Source organism: Vanellus vanellus (genome assembly GCF_965231255.1).
Source record: "Vanellus vanellus genome assembly, chromosome: 2".
In the NCBI taxonomy this organism is placed as follows: Eukaryota; Metazoa; Chordata; class Aves; order Charadriiformes; family Charadriidae; genus Vanellus; species Vanellus vanellus.
In genome coordinates this window covers 24,821,324-24,844,220 of record NC_138906.1, presented here as the reverse complement: position 1 = coordinate 24,844,220, position 22,897 = coordinate 24,821,324, and the positions used below count along the sequence as shown (strand labels likewise).

Genomic DNA, 22,897 nt, shown 5'->3' with positions numbered 1-22,897 from the left:
TAAATACGGTTGCGAAGGAGTGACTACAGAATTTGCTGTCATTAGCCAAAAAAAAAAAAAAAGCCACCTGAAACCTATGTGAAAATTGCTTCTCTGTTAAGAGTAGATTAAGTGGGCAATTTGAATATGCAAGTTACCTGCTTTAGAGAAACAGTTACCTATAACTCAGAATTAAGGGTTTCTCTTTATCCAAAAGCATACTAGGAAGAATGCTTGTATGATGCTAAATGGGGTGATTGCTCTTGACCTTTGTGCAAACAATTGGGCATAGTTTAGAATGTAGATTTGTTTTCTAGGTTGCTCTCAGACATGCAAACCTAAGGAACAGTGATTTTAGATTTTTTCTTGAGAACAGTAGGACCCTAAGACAAAGACTGGGAAGCTCACAGGATCATTTTCAACCCTGGAATTAGAAAAATAACGTGTTCTATTAAAAATAGCATCTGTATTTTATTATTAACCATTAGCCTTTTTTTCCCATGCTTGCAGCATCTTTTTTTTACAGAGACCTATAGAACAGGAAGCGCTAAATGTAAGGACTTAGGAGAACAAAATACACACACCAGTCTTTGTCATTGAAAGTCACTTTACTGATGTTACAATATGTTAGTAACATTGAAAACCACAGGCATTTGTATTAAATACTCTCATCGAAGTGGATACTGTGATGCTGTTATTAAAAGTGAGCAGGAATTTAGAACCCCAAATTACAATTATTTAATTTTATAAAAAGCAACATTTTGTTTAGCTGCATGAAAGCCAGATTCATTCACTTCAACAGCCCAATGCCTGTAATGTTTATGACAAAAATATCACACTCAAAGCTAGAAAGTTGTAAATTGCAATGCTTCATTTTGGTGTTTGTCAAAATCTTATGTTTCTATTACATCAGGTATGTTCCTTTACGGATTTTAGCTAGCAAGGACAACATTCTGGTGTAGATTGGTTGGTTTTGCTATTACTAGCCCAGCCCCAGTGGTGAAACGCGATTCTCCTTGCCTCTCTAAATGTTTTACCAGTAAGGGCTAGTATGAGTGAAAAACTAGATAGCTTTTTTTTTTTTACAGCAATGCCAAAGATAAACATTAGCACAAAATGAAGCTGGCAGAGCCAATTGGTATTAACCACCCCAAAAGCTTTGCAGAAAGAACTGGTCATACTGTAAATACTGTTTTCTCCAGCAGATTAAAAATTCTGTAATGCTTTGCTATTCTGAAAAAAATATTTTGCATTTATGCAACAATAAAAATAAGTACTGTATTCTATATAAAACACTACCTATTGTAATATATCTTTACCCTTAAGAAAAGAAAAATCAGGTTATATATTCACAGTTTGAATATGTTCTGGACTGTATTTCCAAGCTTAAAATATGCAGAGTCTCTACACAGGCAGTAAGCAGGAGTCCTTGTACCAATAATGAAAATAAATCAGCATTTACTGTTATACAGAGCCTTACGATATTGCGTGATTAGCTGCTAGCACCACTATACTTAAATGGTCAATCAGGCCTATATACAGAATTTCTAATGTGGTTGTAAAAATAGACTCTCCATGCTGAAGTTAGAATATGTAAGGTCTTAAGGCCTCATGTTAAGATATTTTTTTTAACCAAAACTTTATTTTTTTATTCAGAGGAATACAGAAACAGAAAAAAAATTAGCTTGTTGCTTTTAACATTTTATGCTTTAGTAATTAAAAATAGTGTAAGACACCTATACTTCTCCCCTTAGAGAATGTGTTTCTTTTGAACTGCTCTGTGCTTCCTTTCCCCAATGTTCCTCATCTCATTCCGAGTTACACTGCAATTACGGCCTGTCTGTGTAGCAAAAGTTTTTGAACAGTTTAAAGCTGGCTTAGCTAAAGTGATTTTGAAACTGGTGTAGATTGGATTTTAGAGAACTAAGCCCACCAGACCTGGATAGGTGAGCAGGTTTTGAAGTCAGGTACAAAGTTTATGAGGTTGGGCAAATAACCACGTTTCTGTGTTCTGAACTTATTTTTACTGGTTGTTTCGGTTACTTGGCTTAGATGATAACATATTAGTGTTGACTGTTGTAGTGCTTTTCTGAATAGTTGCAGAAAACTTGGGGAATGACAAGACAGCATGTAATGGGTGTATGAGCTACTGTTTCCAAAGCTTTAGTTTACATCAGTACCCATATGTTTTTCCAAGCTGACTTGGAAAATACTCAGGTCAAAGGAGATTTTTAGTGTAGATGATAGGAGGTATTACTTATTTTCCTGTTAAGTTCCACTTAAAGACTCCTATCTATGTCTACACAGTTTCACTGTTCCTTTTTTTCCTGCTCTATGAGGATACCAGTTATGTGCGCACAGGTACGTTACCCCACCATGCAGCCATGGGATAACAAGCTGTACACAGGTGTGCAGTTGACTCATATTTGTCTTCAGGAAATCTGATCAAAGGTAAATCCCATATTGCTGATGTCTCATATGGTTTGGAAGCCATGCAAATAGTCTGATGGATTCTGGACAAAAAAAAATGGCTTCAGAGACAACCAGAATGTTCAAGCTCTTTAAAAATGAGGTAAATAACCTCACACTGTGGTTGATAACAGTGGCCCAAACAGTCTTCTAATGACACAGATGCTACTTAAGTAATTTAGAAAAAGAAATGGATGATCTTCAAACTTGGAGCAAGAGACATAGAACATAGCACAACTTTTAGGTTCACAGACTTAAGCCTTCAACAACACTAGCGGGTGAGAAAGATGCAGGATGGATGAGCCACCAAATGGTTTTACCAGTGCAAATCACGCGTGAGACACTGTCGCAAGAGCAGGAGGTGTAACAGCACTGGAGAGACCTTGTTGAGGCCATTGTGTGGACAGGTGACTAACTTAGCAGCTTTTTGACCTTAGCCAACTAACACAAGAGGCTGTTAGTGGATGTAATTATCATTCATGGAAAGCTTTCCAGTAGGAGCGGAAAGGGCATGGAAGAGAAGAGAACAGGAGCTTGCTGGGTTTTACACTGGAGTGTGGTAATTTTGCTTACAACAGCTGAGTATGGGATTCGATGACGGAGCAAGGCGTAAGAGCTAATTTGTTATCCTGTAGGATTATAAAGTCTCATCATTCTTTCACATTACACCTTATCCTATTCATTAATGAATTCATTAACAAAATGACTGCAAATTTGGTCAGAATTTGTAGTATATGCATGCCTGTAATAGCGTATGTACCTATTCTTAGCTCTGGTTTTGAAAACAGTTGTTGCATTGTTGTTGACAAGACCGCGCGGTTCACTTAAAACCGGCAACAGGGATTGAGGTTAAGAGGACTTAAGTACACTAGCTATTGACACAATTTCTTTCTGATTTTAATTCAGGCTATAGCTCAAAGGTTCATTTGTTTATTAGCACAAAGTTATCATCTAATGAGTACATCAGCTTAGCAGGTTCAACGTCTCATAAATCAGGAACTCAAATCATTTGGAAGAAGATATCTTCAAAGTCAAGTCATGCTTCAGATAACTGGGAAGTAGTGACTTAAGTTCACAACTTAAGCAAAGATAGGCTATATAAAATTAACAACCTCCTTAAAACTGCTTACTCAAGTATAACAAAACTATATGTAAATTATCAATCACAATCATTTTTGGTATATTGCTTGAGTATATTCACCAAAAGTCTATAGTATGGATTACTGAAGTTCTTCTGTTAACAAATCCAGAATTAGCAGGTAATTTTTTACTTGTCAAACAGTGGCCTCATTGTGCAGCATTATTATTTGGATATGATCTCTATTTTGCAGTCTCCATCAGTTAGTCATATGAATTTTAAATTATACAAGACTCTTCTCCCACGTTGAAATACATAACACTAACTTAAGTACAGCTCATCCTGCAGGTCCTATGCTCATATGGACAATTACTGCTATTTGAGAAGAACTGATGATGTCCCCACTTCAACAGGCATCTACAGCATCTCTGGCAATAAGGAATTCATTTATTAAAATAAAAATAAAAGCATGAGTCTCGATGAGTGAAAACAACTGAGCTATCTCATTGACAATACAAGTTATTGAAGACTGGATGAGGTATTATGCGGCAATTTATATTGCTATTGCCAGTGAAACTAACTACAGTGGATAAAAATCTTTGCAGTCTTCAAGGTTATTAATCTGGCAGCTTTCCAACACACGACATTTGAGAAGCAAGAAACCACAAAATGTAAGCAAACAACTTCTCCCTTTGACCTCCACTGGCTTTGGAGGCTCACACAGCCCTACCAGTTCAGGTTTTGTGCAACGGCAAGGTCTCCAAGTTACCAACCTGGTGCAAAATTCTCTGCAGAAGAATTTTGCAAACACCCAAGTTCTGTGATGTTCTCACTCTAGACCATCAAAATCAAAGTCAATATTTATTTAACTTTAACTTAGTGCTCATAACTAGACTTCCAGTCACTACATGTCTCCAAATGTGGAAGTGACTGTAGGAGTTACACTACACACATAACTGTATCATCATCTGCTACACATGAATTATACCAAAACAAGAGAGAAGCTGAAAGTACATACTACATTGAAAATACAGTCAGGAGAGCCTTTTTTTTGGCAAAACAAGAAGATACGCACATTACACAAAGAGCCAGTATGTTATATCCAATTCGGTCTGCCAAATCTTGGTGCTTCTTGGTAAGGCAAAATGGAAAGGGAAGAGTAAACGGTGGTAAACATAAAATACACACAGAAATATAACAAGATTATTCAAAATTACGTGCCAGTTTGTATCCAAACAAAATACCCTAAAAGGCACATGATGAACAGTCCAGTTACTAAAGAGATGATACTAATATGTGAGGGAAAAACAGCTTCCACAGAGTAACACAGTGGCTCTCAGGCTAGCATAATGTCCTAAAGTGGGTGAACTCCTTGAGGGTCCTGCGCAAAGTCCAGTGAAATCAGTAACAGATCTACTGATTTCAAGTGGTTATGGCTCAGGCCCTAATTTCATGAGCCATATGCTACCAACTACCTTTAATCCAGTTACCTACACTCAAAGTAAATCTTTGCAAAAAATACTCTTCAGTGCTGACAGATATGTACTCTTCACAAAAGTGCAGAATCTTTTCCTAATGCAATTACAAGTGATTGGCTCCTTCCAGATGGTCTGTCTGTGTCCACTTGTACTCACTGATATTTGTCTTTCTCCAAAATACTTACCAGAACCTGTCAACTGTGAAGGAAAATCATTTGAACTCCAAGGCCAACATTTTGTCATAATCCAACACACAGCCCAATCATAAAATATAGTGTTTCTAAAAATCTTACACACTTTACAGTTGCTGACATCTTTAAACATTTCTTAATTTAATCTTACATATATTTGACTTTATCGAGAGACTTAAAAAAATATATTAAAAGGCTGCAAGTGTTGGGTTCAATTATTAAAGGAAACGCATGAAAGAGGTAGAAGATTCAGAAACACCGTAGATGTTCCCATCACAATAATATCTAATTGATCATACAGCTGTTGGGCAAGGTATTCAACTGCACCACACAGAATCAAGTGTTTTATTCTGCAATGGTACTATCTGAAGCTAATAATTAGTCAATTTTGGAAAGCTGGAGAAGTATAAACTGATTTAATATGGTCCAGTTTCTTACTGACTGAAAATACCCAATTGAAAGACATCTGTTTTACAACAACCTTTAGAAGTCTCAGGTGTTAGAAATCTAACCATCCACTTACACACAATATTAACATCTCCACGGTAAAGGGTTTGTTCCCCCTTTACCTCGTTTTATTTAGGCTAAACTCACTTGTACTTGGTTTAATGCCCCCCAAAATTGTCAGAGGCTTCAGGGGCAGCAAGCATCGCATTCAAGCGCATGGTAAAGGCAATTCCAGTAACAAGTAAAAGACAGCAATGAAACTGGCCACTTGCCCAGTACTGTTACTATACACTGCAGTGAAATCGTTATGCTTATCATAAGCTACCCCTTGCCATCTAAAAGAGTGTCTGAAATGCTCTATCAAAAATACACAGCAACTCTCACCAGAAGGACTTCCCATCACCACATCCGGAATTGATTACTTAGGAGTATTCCCAAATGTCCAGTAAGTCTGGGCTGCACATTACTTAAAGACTGTCTCTGTTGTCTGCTGAATCATTCTTGATTACACCTGTGAGAGGATACACTGGTCATCTGTCCTGGTTTGGATTTTGGCTGGTTCCTCTTACGATGATTTTAGACAAAGTGCTGCTGTACTGGTTTCTGCAATCTACCATACAATTGAGATTGTCAAGACAGTATAAGATACTGAAAAGATAGTAGAGATTTTGGTCAAACACCAGTTTCTGAGACACGGTTTTACAGTACTGTACTTTCTGTATTTCCAAAGATGTCTGCTTGTAATATTAGAAAATTGGAAGTGTGATGATGTTAGTCGTGACTGTTTCTTTAGGCATTTGGCAAAATACACTTACGTATAACAGCTATTTTTGACATTATCAAATGTTTACATATATACAATCTGTATACTGAGATTATAAACACATAAGGTAAAAAAAAAAGATATAATCCTTGTTTGTTTGACATTTGTGTCAAATTGTTGCCTTTCAAAGTTTGAAATCCTGTCACAAAAAAATCCTATATTTCTTACTCCTGCATGCTAATTTCTACTACAGTATGTTGTTTATCCCTTACATGTGGAAAGTAAAGAACACAAGGTTCATGCATACAGCGTACAAGTTTACATCAGCTGGGATCTCCAGGAGGTGCGTTCCCAATTCCACTCTGGTCTGACTTGGGACCGCAATAAACCAGAGAAAATCCTCTCTCTTACACGGGACTGGCAAATGGACTGCAGTTGGGATTCTAGGGAAGTGTATCTGTCACCACGTGGAATAGCCTTGTCACGTCCGGGCTAATTATCCCCTGTTATGATTCTGGTTGTTCATCAAATCCATAAAATACTAGTCAACAAAGAAAGAAAGAAAAAAACAAAAAAAGACTGCTTTTTTCCCTTCCAGATGAGAGGAGGTTCTCACTGTGATCACGGGCATCTCTGTTGATCTTTCAAATTGTCTGAAGAGCAGATGAATGTGCAATGACTCAGTGATGCTGAGTTTCTATAAAATTCGAAGTAAAGAGTTCTGATGTCACCCCAGGAAAACAGTGCAGCTAAATGGACGTCTCCCATAGCTGGAGAGGGGAAAAAGGAACACAAACACACACTGAACACCAAGCTAAAACAGGCTGTTACCCAAACAGCATGAGGAGCTTGTTTGGGGAACTGCATCTACATCACTTGGGTCATCAAGGCTACGCTCTTGGTCTGCTCCCAGCCTCTGGTGGGTATCGTTCAGACCACAAAGTCAGCAATCTCAAGCACTTCAGCATGACTTGCAGTCGGCATAGTAAATGCCCACGGCTGGGAGTACAGAGAGTTTGAAGGAAAGACATCAGCGTAGCGTCAGCTTTGTATTAGACAGCTTTTACCTTACAGTTACGCTAACTAATATGAGTGTAATTTCTCACTCTCTTCTGCCTAACTCTGCTCAGGGCAGCATGAATTTCTGCTGTGGGTTTGGGCTGGTTCCTGAGGCAGCTCCAGAGCTGAGAAACATCAGTGCAGCCCTTCCTCCAGGCTGCTCTGCTCCACATGCACCTGAGAGATCCTCCGCTGCCCCTCACACAACTTTCTGCCCTGAGCAGGACACGGGGGTAGCAGCATGCAGGTCCCCTCAGCAGCACTCCACTCCTTTTTTTTCTTGGAGAAAAAGGACAAAGAGCAGAGATGGGAATCTCATCTGCATCAGGAACATGAGCTAAAGCTATCATAAGTAGAACTCAAGTAAATTTCAGGGTTTTTTGCTTATTCAAATATCTGCTGTGTCTGAATTGACACAAAGGAAGCAACGGTGAGCGTTGCCTTTCAGCAGCAGCTGGAAATCTCTCCCTGTGGAGCAGCATCACATCCACAGCACATTCCAGCGGTTCCTGCCCACCCTGGGGGGGCAGGGTGGGCTCAGGACACACAGCAGCAAAGTCCCACCAGATCTGCAAGGGCTTGATACAAGTCCTCCACACCCTCCCCAGCCCCTGGAAGGGGTAAGGGAGGAGAGCCGGACGTGCCACCTGCTCCAAGGCTGCCTGTCCCCCAGGGCTGCCCGTCCTCTGCAGCCCCAGGCTGCCCCAGGCATGCTCCCAGCTTGAAATAAGACAACTAGTGAAATCTGGGCTTCAGGACAGGTTTAAGAGCAACCTGAACACGTATCTGTAAATATAGCCACCGAGGCTGCCCTGATCGCTGCCAGAGAGAGGCTCAGCCTTCAGCAGCTTCTGGAGTTAAGGGTACGAAAGAAATACCACTGCTGCTCTTGCTGTTAGTCAAAGATGCTGATCTGCCACGCTTTCCTTTTGAAAAACTACCGGTAAATCAAGTCACTGACAAAATGCACAGAGAAGAGGGACACGTACCCTGGCACTTTGCCTGTTGGCTTTTTTCTCCTCATCAGGAAGTGGTGGCATCGGGTAAGGGTATTTTCTGCTGGAAGCAATAGATCCAGTGGAGGAAGATGGAGACTTTGCAGGAGACAGTGTCCTGAGATGTTGAAACACACAAAATAAATGTGATGTCTTTGGGTCCTCGCACTGCAACAGCAACTGCCATTACTCTGAAGCTTGGTTCAGAACCAAGTATATAGCTCATTATTAGCTCAATATTGGGGGAACAAAGTTGTTTGATCAGTAGTCTAATCATGTCATTATATGAATAAAGGTATTTATAGCTTTCAGGAACACTGGAAGAAAAAAATAAAATTTGCTACTTCTCATTAGAACTGCATAACAAAAGTGATTTCTTAAAGTGTTTTATATGGTACTGTAATTAATCATTATAAAATTAACAAACCAAATCTGCAATTGAATACACACACAACTAAAAGATAGACATGGCATTATGAAGCCTAAATAGAAATAGTGATTGTATAAATACAAGCTGAACAATGTCTTCTGCCAGTGACTAAATGGCAATTATCAGTGTTTTGATATACATCTTACACATCTGCTATACTGATACAAATGTAGCGAATAAGTCTCATATTTTATAACACATTAATTTACATAAATGCATGCACTTGGAGGCCAAACTGTTAGTTGTGAAGTAACAAAGGCATATACAAGGTGCTAATAAGAAATTATTAGACATGCAAGCATCATACAGTGCATATTGTTCCAGCCAAAGAAAGAGTCTGATGAGAATATACAAAAATGGACTGATTAGTCAATGGCAATCAGCATTTCTGTACAAGGTGAGTAGAGTAAGCAGGAGCAAGTAAATGTTTGTATCACATGAAAGGCATTCTTTTCGTGTCAATAAGGCAGCAGCACATTATTGACTGAAATGTTATACCCAAGAAAAACTCTTATGCTTCTGTTTTGAGATTCTGCACTTTTCCCACTTGAGAGGTTCCTAGCAGGCTCTAAATCTGGGCAGAATAAGAGGGAAAAAAGCCTCAAAGTAGAAAAATTGAGCTACCCTGGCCGCCTTGTTCTGTTTTGCAGACTCATGGCATTTTTTCAAAGGAGGCCTCCCACTAGTGCAGGCACATCATCCAAACCCTCCCTGAGCACTGCTGCCTACTGAACTTAACGTGTCCCTGAAGATGGACGATTTCCCTCAGTTTCTACAGATAGGTCTTCCAAGCCCCTCTAACACAGCAGGGGGCTGCATGTTGTGCAGCTGAGTCCCCAGTGATGAGCACCATCACTGATACCAAGGAGCCACAGGAGCCACCCCTGGCAGACAGCCCCATATCCCTGGCTCTGGGATCTGCGGAATCAGGTCCTTTCATCTAGAGAGGATTACAGACAAGGCAAGGACTCTTTTGCATCTGGAATAGTTTTGTATCTCTATTATCTTTAAATAATTATTCTTTCATTTTGGACTACTGTATCATTTTGTTGTGTCTGTAGCTCCCTACAACAGCACGCTCTCTTGTCTCCCACACAAACAATGATTGATGGTAGCCACAAGCACCAAGGTGTCAATGGAAATTGTATGGTGACAGCTCCCCAGTCTGGCTCATGATACCCTAATGCCTCATGCTGCAGCCTCTAAGTTTAACAGCACTTAAAAGATTTAGGTTGGTACAATTGTCCAAACACTGAAGAGTAACATCTTCAGCACATGCACTTTGATCACCCAGTAAGATGAACTGGACATACACGAAGCTTTTCAGGAAGAAAATTTTAAACAGCTACTGCAGTATAAAACAAAGTGTTCACATGTCCGGCATCACAGATCTGGGCACCAAACTGCACATGCAGCCAAACAGGTTATTTTTTTTAAAAAATGCAGGTAAAGGTTCTCAACAGTGCCCTACTGTTCACTACCTGTACAAGTCCTCTCATCTGTGCCCACACTTGCACTGACAAAGATCACTAATAAACTAAAACTATTGGTGGATCTAGAATCAAAAAAAAAAAAATGAGAGGAGGAAGAGAGGAAGATAAGGAGGGCAGATTTTACATATTATTAGTAATCCAATTATTCACAAATTTTGCCCCACAGCTGCAAGAGGATTTAAAATTGTCATGTGTAAATTTATAATGATGTACCTGGAGATTAGAAGCAAGGAACTGAGGGGTGTTAGATCTGACTGGGCAAGACCTGTCAGAAAGCTGTTTACATAGGCACCACAGCCAGGAGGTGGCACACAGAATGAAGGCATCTGCCATCCCTTGCACCACAACCAGGCATAACATCACCTCCTGCACACCACAGGCTCTTCCCATGGTTTATTTTAGGCACCACAAGAGAAGGCCATGGCCAACATACCTGTCCATCAGCCAGAGCAGGTGATCCTGGAAGGAGCAATAACCCCCCCAAGATGCCAAGGATGGGGCATCGTGAACATTTTCCCTGCACAGCAGGTCCTCTGACCAGGATCCCTAGCTGAGCCTGTAGCCAGGTAGCTTTGCTCCGTAACTCAAACACAATGCTGCCTTTTCAAAAGATTTTGAAGCCCAGACCTCCAGTGTAGCTGCCTACATTTCTTACTTGTCAACCCCACTTTGTGTTGCCAGCTCACCTACGGTTCGCACGCCTCACTGACGTGCACATTGCTGCTCACCTGCACGTGCAAAGCTACAGCCAAATACATTGAGAATGCAGTTGCACACTTAAAAGAAACGACCTTGCCCTCGCAGGCCCTCGCCACTTATTTCTGCTACACCAGTTATGTGCTGGTTTTTGTCATCTTTAGTGCCATCTACTGAGACTGTAAAAACATATCACTACTAAGCATATGTTCAGAGATCTTAGGATGCGTCTTGTGTGATAAGTGTAGCTGTTTGAGGTGCTTTTGATCACTTTTCAGGTTCTGCCCTGCAATTGTGTATGTGCTGTGTATCCCAGATTTACATGTACTTTAAATGAGAAAGAGCCAGACATGACCTTTCTCATTTACAGGATGGAAGAAAGACAGCATTCAGGGACACTTGCAGGTAATGCTGGGGTTAAAGGTAGGCAAAACTTTGCAGTTTGGTCAAGGGTGGGATCCATTTAGCTTTCACTGGGGTTTCAGTTCTCCTGCTATCACATCCATTAGCTTTCATGCCAAATCTTGTTTCCAGCTGAAACTTCTACAGAAATACCAGGAAAGCAGACTGGGTTGCAGACTGCGCTCTGACCTATACACGCCATGACAGTTTCAGAGGTTTTACCACCAACCCCAAATAAAGCCATGCACCTCAACGCACTGCAAGAATTCTCATTTCTGACCAGAAAGCAAGATGTAGAGGCCACTTCATGTCTGTCTTCCTGCCCTGGAAGCTGAAACTAAGAGTGTGGGGAGACCATGCTGGGATTCACAACAAAACGCAGTGGCAGCAGGAGGACATCTGCATGCACTCTCCTGCAGCCATGCACCTGCCTGCTCTGCCTTCTTGTAACCTAAATGGGGAGTGCATTGGTCCACGAGAGAAAACGTGTCACCTTGTCACACAACTTGTGTTGCGACTTCAAGCGTGCTTTTAGCTGAACGCAAGGCAGGTGGCCCTGACAGATCTGAACTGTTGTTCATAAGCTGTGCTTGCTTCAGTTTCGTAGACTGAAATAATTTAATGACATTCACTTAACATTCCTCCTGGCGAAAGCACTTCAAGCTCAAATGTTGGTACTATCAGCCCAACCTAACCTTTACTGCCGTAGGTTCAGCTCTTTGCAGGCCACCATTAGCCTAAATTAGCCTACGTTAGGAAGCTGGGATCTTCTAAAAACACTGATGGGGCTAAGCGTTTTAACATTTTTAAATGCAGTTCCTTTTAAAAATCACAGATGTGCACAAGCTTCCTCAGAAAGTGCAGCAGCAGAGGGGAGGCTCGGCTCGTGGGGGGCTGCAGGAAAGGCAAAGGCCGTGGCTTGAGCCGACCACTTTAAGCACCGCACAGCAATGCCCCAGAAACAGGCACTCACATGCTTTAATGAACTATTTTCCCTAACTCTTGAAATGAAATCCTGAGCTTACTGACGCCAATAGGCATTTTTTTCTTTGCCAGCCAACAAGGACAATATTTTCCTTTGGTTGCAATTGAAAAACGTGGTGTTTTTTTTTTCTTTAAGCACAGTCTAAAGCTGCTTCAGCGAGAGCAGGGAGCTAATGGCTGGTCACGGCTCCGGCCTCAGCTGGATGCTCACAGAGGAAGGCAACAGACCTCACAGAGTAGCAGAGCCAACTCTGGCTAACGACCAGCTGAGGAGGAGCTGAGAAGAAACTGAGGAAGAAAGCAAGAACAACAAAGCACAGAAAAAAATAAGAGGGAAATGGATAGCCTGTTGTCTCCTGCCCTCCATGCTCCTTACCAATGCCTTTCTGATATGGAATGGCCATTTTCCCTCTGGGTATGTATCCTGGGTCTCCATATTAAAAAAATGTCTTCTCTTTGTAAAGTATTTTTATACTTAAACAACTCCCACAGAATCTAAGTTACTGTAAATATTTGCATTAAATCAAATGTAGGCAGCTCAGTGCTTCAGCAGAAGGTGCCTTCTAGTCTTTTTTGTCTATAATTATCTAAAGAAATGCCACATTTGGGGATTCCAACAGTTTATTTTCTGATAGCATCATGGTTCCTAAGTCTTTCAAGACTCAGTGAGGATTTCGAGTAATCCTTAACGATATTTTATAAGGTCAGTCTGTGCAGTAGCCATTGTATTTGGCAGGAACAAAGATTAGTAGTATCACACTGGTAAAACAGTGTGCCTTATAGCAAAGCTGAAATCAGGGAAAGGTTTGCTCCCTGGGATTATTGCTGGGGTTATGCAGCTATGGCCTGGCACGTAGAATTAAAATCTAGCCCGGACTTTGAGCTGTAAAATGAGATTTTTCTTTACAGTTCTTATTTTCTTACAGAAGGGAATCCCGCAGCTGGGAGCCTTCTGGCACCAGAGACACCAGCTACTATTATTTTTATTATTAACAAAAAGTAATTATATAGAAATACCCATTAGACTTGTAGACTAAGAAAAAATTAGTAACTAGGACACAAGGTGTCAGAGAGACAAATTTTGATTTATACGGGATTTTTAAGCTGATGGAGAAAGATTTTGTGATGACTAATATCTCTATTTTCAAAAAAGCTGCAGTGTTCCTAGGAATTGTAGGAAGTGGTTTTGTCTTTTTTCCTGATTCTACTTCAACTCTACCTGCAACACCACCAGTCACCAACACATTATTCCTAAAACTACAGGGAGACAAGCAAAACAGCAGTGTTACTTTCAAGACATCTTTAAAAGAAAAGAGAAATCAAAGATGATTAGCAACAAAAATGCTACTCAGCTAATTATCTGGTATAAATGTCTTAACCAGGGCTACGATTCCTAAAATGTAGTATGAACTGGACAGCCCGACTTCAGCCTGACTTTCTGGTTTACCAAACAAGATTTGTTTTGTTTGTAGAACACTTCACAGGCTCAAAACCCATATGATGTTCAGACACACCCTTCTTATGAACAATGTTTTCCAGTCTGTGACAGATTAACCAAAATTGCACCTGAGTTTTAGGGGAAAACTGTTCAGTTCAACCTCTCATAAGCCCATGACAACTCATCCAGGAGAAGATCTGATCCTTTGCCTTCCATAATGTGCCTGCAGAATACTTCCCCATGGTCACCTCAATTAATTAGGACAAACAGGTTTCAAAATTTATTCTAGTTTCTCTGTCATTTTTAAAGCTACTGCTGCAGGCAGTCATTAGTAAGCTCCTATGGTGTAAAATTTTTAATTTATGCTTCATCTCTGCTGATATACAGCCCTCAAAATTCACATGGGTCAGCTTAATCCTCATCTACATGCAAAAAATGCTTGGTTTATCTCAAATACCATCAGAAATGTGACTCATTCAGTGCAACAGTTGAAAACCCTCAGGAGCAGGGTACGCTCCCATCAATATAATCTAGTTACTAAATCAAGATATACTGATATTAAAAGATGAAAACCAAATTAAGAGTATCCACACAGGAATTTAAGCTGCTTAACTAAACCATTTAAAGTAACATACTTTAAAATAGTTCTACCCTCACATTCCATCAACATCTGTCTTTATTGCGGCCACAGGGCTTCCGATACAAACACCCTGAAAGACAGCTGTGGGGTTAGATTATGGTGAGTGACTGATGAACTTGCCTGAACAGCAAAGGTCCAGAGGGTATTTTTAGGAAAAGGTTTGCTAATTAAAAAAAAGTGCATCATTTCTAGTGTGAGTTTGCCTCATTTCACCTTCCAGTGACTTTTGGTCGGTCTGCTTGTCTAAAGGACTTCCCACAAAGGTTTTGCTCCATATGCAGCTACGTGGATTTTATGATCAGGTAAGCATTTAGCTGCTCCATTAAACTGAACAACTTGAGGCCCTGCAGTCCCTTCTAAGGTTTCTCAGGGCTTAAATATCCCCAATTCTTGAACACGCTTGTTGAGCTTTGGACACCAGAACTGGACACTGTATCCTAATGCTAAAATCAGCAATGGCACAACTACTGGATTCACAATCACAGAATCACAGAGTTTTCAGAGTTGGAAGGGACCTCTAGAGATCATCTAGTCCAACTCCCCTGCTAAAGCAGGATTGCCCAGAGCACATGACTCAGGACTGCATCCAGGCGGGTCTTGACAATCTCCAGAGAAGAGGACTCCACAACCTCCCTGGGCAGCCTGTGCCAGTGCTCTGTCACCCTCACCATAAAAAAGTGTTTCCGTGTATTTGAACGGAACTTCCTGTGTTCTAACTTGTGCCCATTGCCCCTCGTCCTGTTACTTGGAACCATTGAAAAGAGCCTGGCTCCATCCTCCTTCAACCCACCCTTTAGATACTTGTATGCCATAATAAGGTCTCCCCTCATCCTTCTCTTCTCCAGGCTAAAGAGTCCCAGCTCTCTCAGCCTTTCAATATACCCTGCCTGAACGTCCAAACACCAACACAATATACCCTGCCTGAACATCCAAGCACCAACACTGAGACCTGGCTGATACTGGCTGGCAAAACCCCAACATCCTCCCGTAAGCCTTGGATTCTTGTATCAGGGATTTTTACTCCTTGTTCAGGACCGAGATCAGGACCGGCAGGCTTAAATTTACCTCATTTGCCCTGTCTGTTCATTGGAATGCCTTTCTGCAACTCACTCTGTGATTTAAGAGTTCTTCAAAGCAAACACAAATGGTTTTAAAAAGTGACAATTTTATGCTCTTTTAAGACTTGTGGACATTTTTAGTTCTAAAAATGACCAAATTCCCACTCTGCTATTTATTATGTGCCAGTGGTTCAATTGGAACAGAAGTGTTTCATTACCATCTTGTGATACAACTCCATCACACTGGACATATTTATTGAATGTTTCTGCTCTTTCACACTATTATTAGGTCTACTAATGTAGCAAAATTATTGTTAAGATTCTGTTTACTCCTTCTTACCATCCTTCACTGTTTTGGCTAAAGATTTTTCTTTGTATTCTTTTTCTTTGTGTTTCTATAATTCTTGTTTCAGCTTTATTTTTGATACGTCAACTTACAGCTTCATCAATTTCTTTCATGTTTTGTATTATTTGTCATAAATTGTCTTCCATTATCTCCTAGCTAGCTGATTTTTTCAGCTGATGCAAACTTCTGTCTCAGCTGTGGGATTCTTTTGGGAATCTACTAAAATGTTCTCAGCCTCCTGATTTAAGTACAACAGGGAGGCCAGCCTCGTGCATGCTTCTTCTCTTTAACTTGGAATGTATCAAAAATACGCACGTTCCCCTCCCCCAAAAAAGTGATATTTTTGGTTGAACCCTACACTCACTTGTAACAGATTCATTGGTAATTTGATAAAAAGAGCACAGAGTATATTCTCATGCATTTAATTTTCCAATTACAATATATTAATTATGTCATTGTATGCTGAGGATAAAATACCACTACTTTTTATTCTTTTTTCATTTGAATTTTAGTATGCACTATATAAGACAGTGGGTAGAGTCAATGTGTTATGAAACCACTTGCTTCAGTAAATTACATTCTATTTAAGTTAATACTACTTTATTAGTGATAAATATGTCTCATGCCCATAAAACACTACTTGGCATAAAATGATGAGAAAGCTACTACAAGCTATAGATGATGGTGGGAACGCATGCACTACACACACCCTTTTCAATGGCTTCATTAAAACATTCAGAAAAGAGAATTGTAAATTGCACATGAAGCCAAAAACAGACATCAAAATGCAGCAAAAGAAGAGGGGCCCTTTGCACCTACAGTAACTTGTATTGATTTATACAAGGTAGGAGTCCCAAGATATTTGTATATGCTGGAACAGCTCTTAAAAATGATATAGAATTAATTTACAAAATACCTAAAGTATGGTCCTTCAGTGTTTTTATTCACATCTTCTACCCACTTAGCTACATTATATTCTCTTTTGAACCATGGGTTTAAATACCTGCAGAAAGCAATGGAAGGAACAGAGAAAGCAGAAGAACAAGAATAGAAAATCTGAGAACACACAGCACAAGCTTAGCAAGGATGTCTTCATCCCCAAAATGCAAGTGAATATGGCAAATAAATCAGTATGAATGTTGGGTGAGGACTAGGCAAGGTGTACAACTGCATGAGAAAATCTGACCTACAACAAGACTCATAAATTTGATTAATCTGGAAACTCTGTGGGATGCATCATTCATTTAACGTCTTAAAGGTAAAATTCACTCCTACGCAGAGGGCCAGCACTAAACTCAGGGTTTGAACTCCTCTCATGATTTCAGAATAAGGATGAAGGGGCATTTTGGCTCCAATCCTGCAGTTTGTTTGTTGTAGAAACACATTTGCACCCATCTAGAATAAATTGCAAGATAATAGCTTAATGAGCACAGAAACTTGGGCTTGGCCCCTTCTACAGGAATGAATTTCAGCCTCAGCATGTTAAAAGCTTTGAATTGTTTGCCACTACGGTGGCAATTTTCACACTTATGTGCAAATAACCCTCTAATTTTTCAACAATCATTTAATTTGGTAGGACCACAAGAAGCTTTAACGGAGGTGGGCTGCAGAGTTATCTCACATTTTACAGAAGTAATCTTGATACCAAACCCACATTTTTGGGGAAAAAAGACTGAGCTGCGTACTCATATTAGTTACATGAAAACTATGAAATAAAGACCGTGTCTAATTTACTGACAATAATATTACCAAGGAAGAAGAATTATTTTTTTTGCAACTGGTTTCTCTTAGCCCCCAATAACAAGATTAGCGAATTCATCCCTCTCTGTCACGTTAAGAAAAAAGGGCAATGTACAAACTGCCCGGTCCAATTTAAAGTTCGTTCTTGTTGTATAAGAATAGCAACAGTTTAACGATTATTTGTCATCACCACCTTTACATAATAGAGACTAGCACACTCTGAAATAGGAAAAAAATAGTAACCAAGGAAAAAGGGAAAGAAAATTCCTCTTTAAGTTATTTTTGATACTTCTGGGCCGGTTCTCGCCACCCTTGTTCATGAGAGTGACTCCAATGACCTCACACATGGGAACAGGCCTTGTAAGGGATTGCTCAGATGAGTAAAGTTTCGGCCAGATCATGTCATTCAACCCCCACCATATTTCAAATCATGTAGACAACAAAAGCAGCAGCACTTTTTCGACTTCTTTTGCTCCTTTTTTGCTCTGGAACTTCTCCTCCCTGCCCTGCGCAAGCACAGCCACAGCTCTCAGAAAGTACTCGCCCTCAGCCACAAGTGCTTCTAAGTAGCTTCCTCAGCTTGCTTTTTTATCAGCAATCAGGAGTGCTTTATGCTTTCCAGCTTGGACTCTTAGAGAAGGAAAACGTCAAAAGTGGTAGCGCAGCAACAGATGAACTGCAAGTGAAGCAACAGGCTGACGCCAGCATCACCAGGAACTAATAAACTTCTGCTTTAGCTTTACTTGTAGGTGTGACTACACATTTTCTTGTACTTGCTGCAGTACGTTTGACTTGCTTTTTTTCATTTGAAAGGGTCTTTTGGTAACCATGAAACACTCCCAATCGGGCTTCCTGTATTAGAAAACAAAGTTTAACGGGGTATCAAAGCATGCAGTTGTTGCACAACCGTGCCACAGGGTTTCATGGGTCTGGCTGTATTACAGACCATCATTCACCACCTCAATTCATCTGTTACAGAAAGGTTAAATTCTAGTTACTGCAGACCACTATGTGATACCACTGGAAAGCTCTCAGATTGATCTTCCTGGCCACATTTTTATTAGTGATGGCCAGAATTTGCATTTTCTTTGAGTGAGAAATTCTGCTTTAAAACACAGGTGTCCTTATACGTAAGCCTATAACTAGACCAACTGCTCGATTTGGCTCGTAGCGCAACATGCAACAAGGCAAAAGACCTGGGCTCAAGAGTACTCATACTCCTCAGGCTGGCGAGGAGGACAGTTAGCTAGCGCTGCATCAGCAGGAGCACCTCCAAGCAGTCACAGTGTTTTGCCACAGTGAAACTATCATATACTGAGGGAAGGGACTTTTCACAGGATAGAACGGCAGCCCAGAATGCAGGGGCAGGTGAGACTGACCTGTGATCCCGACTCCCTGTTTGGGGGTGATCAGAACCCCCTGGGCTTATGCCTTGGGCCGGGATTTGGTGGGCGAGAGAAAGCCCAGGCTCAGATGCATGGGTTACCCTGCTGCAAAAAGACAATATATAATAGAAAGTCTAAGCCAAAGATGTTTGTATCAATTATAACAATGAGGAAGACAAACGCTTATAGGAAAAGCAGTGCAAATTAACAATGGTCAGAATCGCTATTTGGCAAAACACATGTTCCCTGGGACCTGTTTTAACACAAGCTCCCAACTAAACTGTCAGCTTATTCAGAAAACTCTCATTATCATTCCTGGATAACTCTAACTGGTTTTAATAGAAAACTTGTTTTATCAGGCCATTTCATCAACCCTGTTTGTGAAAAAGCTGCAGAAACATTTGGCCTGTTGGCGTTCCTCCTGTGTGAACTGAACCATCTGCCTTTAGTAAAGAACACAGATTTTGTTTTAAAACATCTAGAAACAATTAAAACCATCCCAAATGAGCTTTAGCACTCTCCATAGAGCTATACCTTTAGCAGAAGCCTTGTTCATGTACCTGTTAGGTACAAGGGGTCGCACAAAGGCCTGAGTGTGAGTACATTTTTCAGGAACTGCCCAATGCACTTGCAACCCCCTGTTAGTGCTGCTCATGAGGGCTGCAGAGCTCAAACCTTGCTCAGTGCTTAAGAAAACTTGCTTAAATGATTACTGGCACAAGTCTCTATCTGGTGCCTGGCTGTATACAAAAAAAACCTGGTGCATAATACATGCAGTTACTGCAGACTCATGCATATGTCAAATACTTTTGTAGGCAACTGTACAAGTGCACACCTGCTTAAAAAAGAATTGAATTCTGCACAAAGTATAACACAAATGAACCCAATTTTCTAGTGGTTAACTACACTTCCTGTACTAACAGGAGACCAACAGCGTTACTAGTTGAGATAGAAGAAAAAGGGGTATGATTCATTGGGCTCCCAGGGACCGCACAGGTGGACTTTCCAAATGCCACCCACCATTTCAGAACAGATTTCAATATTCTTCTATATTTCCCAGAGAAGGTAAGAAGGTAAATTTGTCTGAGAAAAGCCTCCATGTATTCTGAGGCATCCTCAAAGCAGCTGGTGTTGCTTTTTGTTTTCCTAAATGAGTAAATGTTGGCCATGGTTAGATCATTCTCAGTCAATTTTCTCTGCTTGAAAGGAAGTTATGTCTCTAAGCAGAACCACTGTGCGCCCTCAGCAATTCTCTCCGTTCCCCACTGAATTGGCAAAGCACACACATCACTCAGTGGGAGCTCTCTCTCCAAGGGGCGACAGGCTTGCCAAGGAGACTTAGACAAGCCATGCAGTCTTGTGCAATCTAGGATAGACCCCGTCAGGAGAAAGAGTGTTTTCCTGCCCAGCAGGTCTCTCCAAGAACACACACACTGTGCTTCATCCCCAACAGGCTGCTGCACAGCCCCTGGGAAGCACAAGCCTCCTCCCTCTAGCACCAGGGCTGCTGCTGGGTTGAGAGACCATAAAAAGCAGCAAGAAGGAAAGCAGAGAATTAGGTGGAAATTCAGAAGCACCTTTATAAAAGAAAAAAATTTACAGGGAAAAAGATTTCCAACTCGCACTCTCTCTGTCCACCCACTTATTTAGTGCTCTAACGTTCTCAGACCAAATGTATAATATACCAGCTGAGCAGCACAGAGGAAAAAAAATATGCCCATTGGGGTTTTTTGCTTTTACCGAAAACGATACTCTTCCCATGCAGTTATGTTGACTCTAGGCTAAAGAGAGCTGATCTGGTTTCATTCTTTATGGACCAGTTCAGCCCAGTGTACACCTCTGCTAAATGACAGAAAAATGGTATCATTAATTTAAACTTTTTTTATTGTTTTTTAACAAATTTTAAGATATACAATTGGAAAATGAAGAAAAGCACAAGACAAGTTTCTAAAGAAGAATGTGCAATCTGATTTGTATTCTTGGCAGTTTAGTCAGACTAATTTTGCTTTTATCAAACTGTCTCATGCACAGAGAAAAGAAAACAAGCAAAGTAACATTCCAGTAAGAGTTTATCAGCACAAAGACCAAGGGCACAGGAGCACTTGACAGATAAACTCCTCCAATGGACCTGGGGCTAAAATTTCTGGTTCCAAGTTGCCATTTTGACCATGCAATGTTATAACTGCAATGTGCATCAAACTATTATTTATGTAACTTGTAACAGAGGGTCTTCTCTATGAACCTTTCTGAGCCTACTCACCTCAAGACAGTGCACTGCAGGTGGAAGAAAAGTTTCAGAACAAACTCAAAATCCCCAAACCGAAGAAAGCAGGGTCCGGAGAGGAGTTAGCATTATTAGTTTCCAGCAGGGTTGGTATCAAGCCCATTTGCCCAAACAGGTGCAAAGTTAGTACCAACAATACAGGGAAAGGGCACTGTCATTGCCACTATGGTCAAAGAAGGGGTCATTCCTGTGTGGCGTAAAAGCTGTAAGAGCAGGCCAGTGCTTGACAAGCCCAGAGATTATGTTTCCAGCCATTCATCATTCATTCACAAAAGGAGCCTGGACCAGCAGGCTTAAGTACGTAAGAAAGGCTGTTTCCCTATGGGGAGCACTGTACACATGGGCCCTTCAGTAAACGTAACCTACAAATCAATATAGAGAGCAACTCTAAGCCATACTGAAAAGCTCTGGGGATCAGTTGCTCGGTAAGGACTCTCATTACCCATTTATTGCAGGGCTTACTTAAGACTGACAGCTTCAGGCTTACAACCATAAACTTCAAGGTACTCTCAAAGCAGACAGATACTTCTCCTAAAACCTCCAGGCAGGTACGCAGAGATACAAATCTCTAACTCTGCAATGGCCCAACCCAAGGTGAAGACCAGGGTAGGAAACAGGTTATCAGAAATTCATTATTGAACCAGGATACACTCAGCAATGGCAGTTTACTGTAGACAAAAGCCTGCAGTGATGGTGCAGGCTGCCACCATCATTGGGAATTGCTATGGGAACGACTGTGAGGAAGCCTACATAAAAAAGAAAATTGATAGTTAATTTTTAAAGAATACATAAAAAGAAGTTGAAATACATTAGCCAAACCATTTACCAGATTATCAGTCAGCAATCAGAATGGGCCACAGAGCAAAAACGCAGCTGTCTACTTTTCAGTACTCTTAATCTCCATCTACAAAACACAAATATGAAAACTGTACTTTTTGGCTTTGCTTTTGTAAGTTCAGACTTACTCAGTTGAATTAGACCGTGGCCTAAATCTTTTGCCTCTGACTTTCTTTCTGTTTCCTCCTATATTACCTGAAAGAAATCAAAGGATAAAGACAGACAGTAAAACAACTTGAAACTCACTTGTGTCCCATGCCAAACTGTATATTCTTTTTGCATCCCCAGCAAAAGAGCTGTTACCTCATTAGCTTTAATCATTTAAAAGTCACAGGTCAGTCCCTCTTGATTTACCTTAGACCAGTTAAACTTGACACTTAGGTGACGTTTCTCTACTTTTTGCTGCAACTGTGCTGAGCAAAAGAACTCCTTGATTTCAGCTTTCATTTGAGAAAATCACTACACTTCAAGAAAAACACCAAGCACTGCCTGATAAAAATCACAGAAGCTGGCAAGAGTGAATACACTTCTTCCTCTTTTACATCTCAGCTCACACTGGAAGAATGGGAGAAATTAAATGTCATTTCTATGTGCCAAAGCATTGTGCAAAAAAGGTACTTGTGTAGAGTGCTTCTAAACCCCAATTCCAGCTTAATAACAATTAGCACAATTTTAAGGAGTCATGCTGCTGTCCTAAGGTCGACC

At 40.6% G+C, this 22,897-nt stretch overlaps 1 protein-coding gene across 1 annotated transcript in view; it reads right to left on the bottom strand.

Moving 5' to 3' along the window:
• Window positions 1–7,154: 7,154 nt before the first annotated feature.
• The window catches only part of ADAM22 (ADAM metallopeptidase domain 22), a gene marked incomplete at both ends in the record, with an annotated part of 136,513 nt that continues 120,770 nt past the window's right edge, over window positions 7,155–22,897 (bottom strand). Inside the window, 5 exons of the mRNA XM_082479785.1 lie at window positions 7,155–7,175; window positions 8,454–8,577; window positions 16,863–16,949; window positions 19,066–19,176; window positions 22,321–22,387. Coding sequence (XP_082335911.1) covers window positions 7,155–7,175; window positions 8,454–8,577; window positions 16,863–16,949; window positions 19,066–19,176; window positions 22,321–22,387 — 410 coding nt within the window. The remainder of the gene's footprint in view (window positions 7,176–8,453; window positions 8,578–16,862; window positions 16,950–19,065; window positions 19,177–22,320; window positions 22,388–22,897) is intronic.